The sequence below is a fragment of the Amblyraja radiata genome, chromosome 16 (assembly GCF_010909765.2).
Source record: "Amblyraja radiata isolate CabotCenter1 chromosome 16, sAmbRad1.1.pri, whole genome shotgun sequence".
Classification (NCBI taxonomy): Eukaryota; Metazoa; Chordata; class Chondrichthyes; order Rajiformes; family Rajidae; genus Amblyraja; species Amblyraja radiata.
Genome location: NC_045971.1, coordinates 43,816,297 through 43,821,461, shown reverse-complemented (window position 1 = coordinate 43,821,461; position 5,165 = coordinate 43,816,297). Strand labels below are relative to the sequence as shown.

Below are 5,165 nucleotides of genomic sequence, written 5' to 3'. Positions count from 1 at the left end.
ACTTTCCCTAGTTGTCAGCTGCTCTGTTCACAGCAGTCACTTGCTCGGCTAGATGTTAAATTACAATTAAAACACAAAGTACTTGTGCTATATCTCCGGAATAAGCAATCAACTAAGTAAACCAAACCCAAAAGGTGGGAGGTGTGTGCTGGGATCGGAGGGATTCACATCGGGGAGACATTACTGGGAGGTGGAGGTGGCGGGGAGTCGGGGCTGGGGTCTGGGAGTCGCAGCAGAGTCTGTGGAAAGGAAGAGACCAGGCACACTGACCCCGGAGACTGGAGTCTGGAGCATCAGGCGATGGGATGATGTGTTTAATGCACTCACCTCCACTCAATCCCGTCTCCGCGCCCGTCGCATCCCCGGAATGGTGGGCGTTTATCTCAGTTACGAGTCCCGGACAGTTCATTTTACGACGCGGACACCAAGTCCCATCTCCACACCTTCACTGGGAATAAATTCATGGAGAAACTTTAACCTTGAGATGAGATGAGAATCTGCTCCCGTTTCCGCTGCTGTTGTGTAAAAGGGTCGGGTCCCGGGACCGGCGTCAGGAGCGGGGCTCAGGTACTCTGGGGCAGAAACCCGGTGGACAACAGGTCGGCGCTGAACGGCTCCCATTTAATCCACAAATTCCGCGTCGTGAAACAAACCTCAGTGAGCGCGGAAATAAAACCAGGGGGAATGGAAATGTGGGAAGAGTGAAATAAACAGCAACTGAAATCAGAGCGCGTCCGGCAAAGGAAAATAAATTACTTTTGTGAAAATATAAAGATTGAAACGATCGCCGCGGGCGGCGGGTCCTGATCTCCGGGCTTCCCCGGGTCCTAAAGTCCACTGACTCGGTTTGAAGGTTGCAAGAGCCGCCTGGCAAAATAAAACCCCGGTAAACGTGACCATGTGGTGGTGCAGAAAAAGGGGGGCGGATGATTTAGAAATTACTAAAGGAGGGGTAAGCTGAATGACGAGTGTGCGAGGCAGAAGGTTTGTTAATTACGTGAAAATATTGAATCTATCGTTGAGTCGTGAAGCCGTGCGAAGATGTAACACATTTCTATGTTCGTGAACCTCACTGACCAGCAGCTCAACGTACGATATTGATCGAGCACCAAAGGAACTAAAGCAATCTTGAAACTGATTGAAGGTAAACACAAAATGCTGGAGTAACTCAGCGGGTGAGGCAGCATCTAAGGAGAGAAGGAATGGGTGACGTTTCGGGACGAGATCCATAGGAGGATCTCGACTCAAAACGCCACCCATTCCTTCTCTCCATAGATGCTGCCTCACCCGCTAAATTTCTCCAGCATTTTGTGTCTACCTTCGATTTTATCCGGCATCTGCAGTTCTTTCTTACATCTGAAACGGATTGGTTTGTTGGAACGTTCATTCTTATCGGTTCCCTCGCATGTATTGATTATTGATTAATAATGAGTGAAATGTAGTGTTGGCATGACTGAGATATTTGCAATCGTCTTCAGTCAGGACTGTCAGGTGATGCATCCCAGCATGTATCGCCTCAAGACTTGAATTCAGTTCTTTGGTCCATGTTAGGGCCAAGTCTCAAGACGATTTTTTATCACTTCAGTTTTAAGACCAACCATGTTCAGGTAGCCCCGGTATCCCCTGTCTCTCAACCCCCCCCCTACCAATAGCTTGTTTCCTTTTATCATCTGTACTTTTTTACCATATATTTTATTCAATGTTCTTTATTTCTCCACATCATCGTCTATATCTCTCGTTTCACTTATCCCTAAACAGTCTGTAGAAGGGTCACGACCCGAAACGTCACCCATTCCTTTTCTCCAGAGATGCTGCCTGACCCGCTGAGTTACTCCAGCCAATTGTGTCTGTCTTCGGTTTAAACCAGCATCTGCAGTTCCTTCCTACACATCTTCATTGTTCATTCACATAAAGCCCAGCGGTATGAAGATTGATTTCTGTAATTACAAGTAACCCTTGCATTCCCTCTCTCTCCATTCTTCCTCCACCATTGACGTTTTGCTAGTTTCACTGTTTGTATCCCTTCATTAACACCTCTTCCACGGCCAACAATGGACCATTGTGGGCTCCACCTTTCTTGACTCATCGGTGTCAGCTGTGATTTGTTCTGTACGTCTAGTTTCCCACTCAACTGACTCCATTCTGAAGAAATCCGAGTCTAATTCCACTTGTGGGCCCAGTCCAGAACAAGGGAGACCTGATCATTTGTTGGAGCCTTAAGTACAGGACCTGAGTACTTAACTACAAGGTTACAGAGTCGTACCTAGTACTAAATAACATTGATTACAGGGGTGAAGCCAGCGAGCTTTGTCAAACAAAGGATGTGGAAATCAGAACCGCTTTCACTGGTTCTCAATCCATATTTCACCATTGTTTCAATTTGTTCCCAGCCTGTCAGCGATTCGTTAGACATTCGTTTTAGGTTTAGATTTAGAAATATGGTTTGGAAACAGGCCCCGAGTCCGCGCCGACCAGCGATCCCCGCACATTAACACGATCCCACACACACACTTGGGACAATTTACACTTAAACCATGCCAATTAACGTACAAAACTGCACGTCTTTGGAGTGTGGGAGAAAACCGAAGATCTCGGAGAAAACCCACGCGGGGTCGCGGGGAGAACGTGCAAACTGAAGGAGGGTATGTCTGAAGAAGGGTTTCCGCCCGAAACGTCACATATTTCCTTCGCTCCATAGATGCTGCTGCACCCGCTGAGTTTCTCCAGCATTTTTATGTACCTTCGATTTTCCAGCATCTGCAGTTCCTTCTTGAGAACGTTCAAACTCCGTACAGCCAGGCACCCGTGGTCGGGATCGAACCCGTGTCTCCGGCGCTGGAAAGGCAGCAACTCTACCGCTGCGCCACCGTGCAGCCCAAATTATTTGTGTTTCCGTCATGATCCGGCACGTTTAATATCTAATCAGATCCCCACCCTTGAGTAATTCGCTGGAAGTAACCTGACCTCCCGGTTGCTAAACACTTAAATTCCCATTCTCACACTGACGTTCCTGTCCTCGACCTCCTCCATTGTCAGAGTGTGGGGAAATGCCAATTGGAGGAACGGCATCTCATATTTCACTAGAGTAGCTTACAGCCCAGTCCTGTGAATATTGAAGAAGGATCTAGACCCGAAACGCCACCCATTCCTTCTCTCCAGAGTTATAGCCTGTCCCGCTGAGTTACTCCAGCATTTTGTGTCTGTCTTCGGTTTAAACCAGCATCTGCAGTTGCTTCCTACTCGGGGTGTTTCATCCTCACGCTGTGCGTTCGTTCCCCGAGTGGTGCTGCGAGTCTAGTGCCGAACACCCGCGATACTGCAAGAGTTCAGCAGCACTGCGGAAGTGAAACTGCCACGAATCAACATGGCTTCAAAACAACAGCTTGAGAGTTTAAGGGAAGATCTAATTTGTCCCATCTGTTTAGACTTATTCACCGATCCGGTGTCACCAGACTGCGGCCACAACTCCTGCCGCTCCTGTATCACGCAGTTATGGGGACATGAAGATAGAAACTCCTGTCCGGAATGTAGAGAGGTATTTGCAGAGCGCACCCTCAGGGTTAGTCGGGCCTTTGCTAGTCTGGCTGAGAAAGCTCGAACACTGAACCTGCATCTCAAAGAGAAGGAAAGTAAACTTCACTGCGAGAAACATCTGGAAGAACTGAGGCTGTTTTGTGAAACGGACAAGAAACTGATCTGTGTGATTTGTGCAGCTGGGCGGGAACACAAGTCTCACAGCTTCATGCCGGTCGATGAAGCTGTTGAAATCTACAAGGTAAAATAAATCGGATTGTGATCACTTCCCTGTTTCATGACAATGTTTGTATCTGATTCTATTTTTTTTTCACAATTTCAATCTAAGGCTGAGATCAAATCTTCCTTAGAATCTCTCACTCAAAATAAATTGGCGTTGGAACAAATGGAACAGCAACAGAAGGAGAAGGTTTGTGGAGTTCTGGTAAGGTCTCCTCCTTCCAGAGTCGAAATATTTTTATTTTTATTTTTTAATATTTTTATTAGAAGTACAGTAAAGTACAGTAATACACATCACATATATCTTAATACATTTGTTGTACCACTTCATTTTTTGAGCTTTAAGAAAGATAGAAATAAAAGAAGGAAAGGAAAAGAGTCATGAAGGTGCAGGAAAGTGTTGGGAAAAGAAAGCCCCTTAGAAAATAAGTTAGAGAAGGAAATAAAGAAAGGAAATAGACCCTAGAAAAGAAAGGGGAAAAAAAGATATTTTTACCCCCCCCCCGTTACCAGATCCTGGCACCATTTATTTTTTAAATTACTATTGCACCTTATGCTTGTAGTAGTTCCATAAATGCAGACCACGTCTTTTGGAAGTGGTCTGCTTTGCCTGCTAGGAGGAGTCTCGTCTCTTCCAGGTGTAATGTTTCAAACATGTTTGACATCCACATTTTTATTGTTGGTATAGGAGCATTTTTCCAGAATTTGAGTATAAGCTTTTTTCCCATTATTAGCCCGTAATTAAGTAGGTTCTTTTGAAACACGTTTAGTTCGGGGTTACCTTCCGTTATTCCAAAAATAATCCATTCTGCTTTTGATACAAGTTTTATTTTAAATAATTTTGTGAAGATTTCAAATATTTCGTTGCAGAATTTTTGGATTTTTATACAAAAAACAAAAGAGTGCGCTATGGTAGCTTCTTGAGACTTACATTTATCACAAATGGGTGAGACATTGGGGAAAAGTTTATTTATTTTGGTTTTTGAATAGAGTCGAAATCTAGAACAGATTTATTCTCCGTATTGCATTGTAATAATATCTGTCTTTCCTTTGCCAGGAACAGTCACAGTATCTGCAGTCCCACATCAGGTCCCTGTTTGCTGAACTGCACCAGATTCTCTTCCATAGAGAACAACGCCTACTTAAATATCTCAGCGATGAGAAAGAGATGATTCTAAATACAATGGAGAAAAATATTCAAGAGATTCAAGTGTGTTTGAATCTTATGCAGCAGGAACTCCCAATTTTACAGAAACAACTGGGTCAAGTAAATGGTGTGACATTACTCCAGGTGAGAGGTCACATATCACTTTAGGTCAATGATAATGCACAGTCACAGCCTGTTTACTAAAACGTTTCATGTCCTCTCCACTGAAGGTCCTCTAAGATTTAATTGTGGCTTTGAGTTTTGG

At 44.6% G+C, this 5,165-nt stretch overlaps 1 protein-coding gene across 1 annotated transcript; it reads left to right on the top strand.

The window, feature by feature from the left end:
• The first annotated feature begins 3,125 nt into the window (after positions 1 to 3,125).
• Positions 3,126 to 4,857, top strand: LOC116982286 (E3 ubiquitin-protein ligase TRIM21-like). The gene is made up of 3 exons (XM_033035558.1): positions 3,126 to 3,775; positions 3,863 to 3,958; positions 4,744 to 4,857. Exons 1-3 carry the CDS (start codon positions 3,365 to 3,367, stop codon positions 4,855 to 4,857), a joined length of 621 nt encoding a protein of 206 aa, XP_032891449.1. The 5' UTR covers positions 3,126 to 3,364.
• Positions 4,858 to 5,165: the final 308 nt, after the last annotated feature.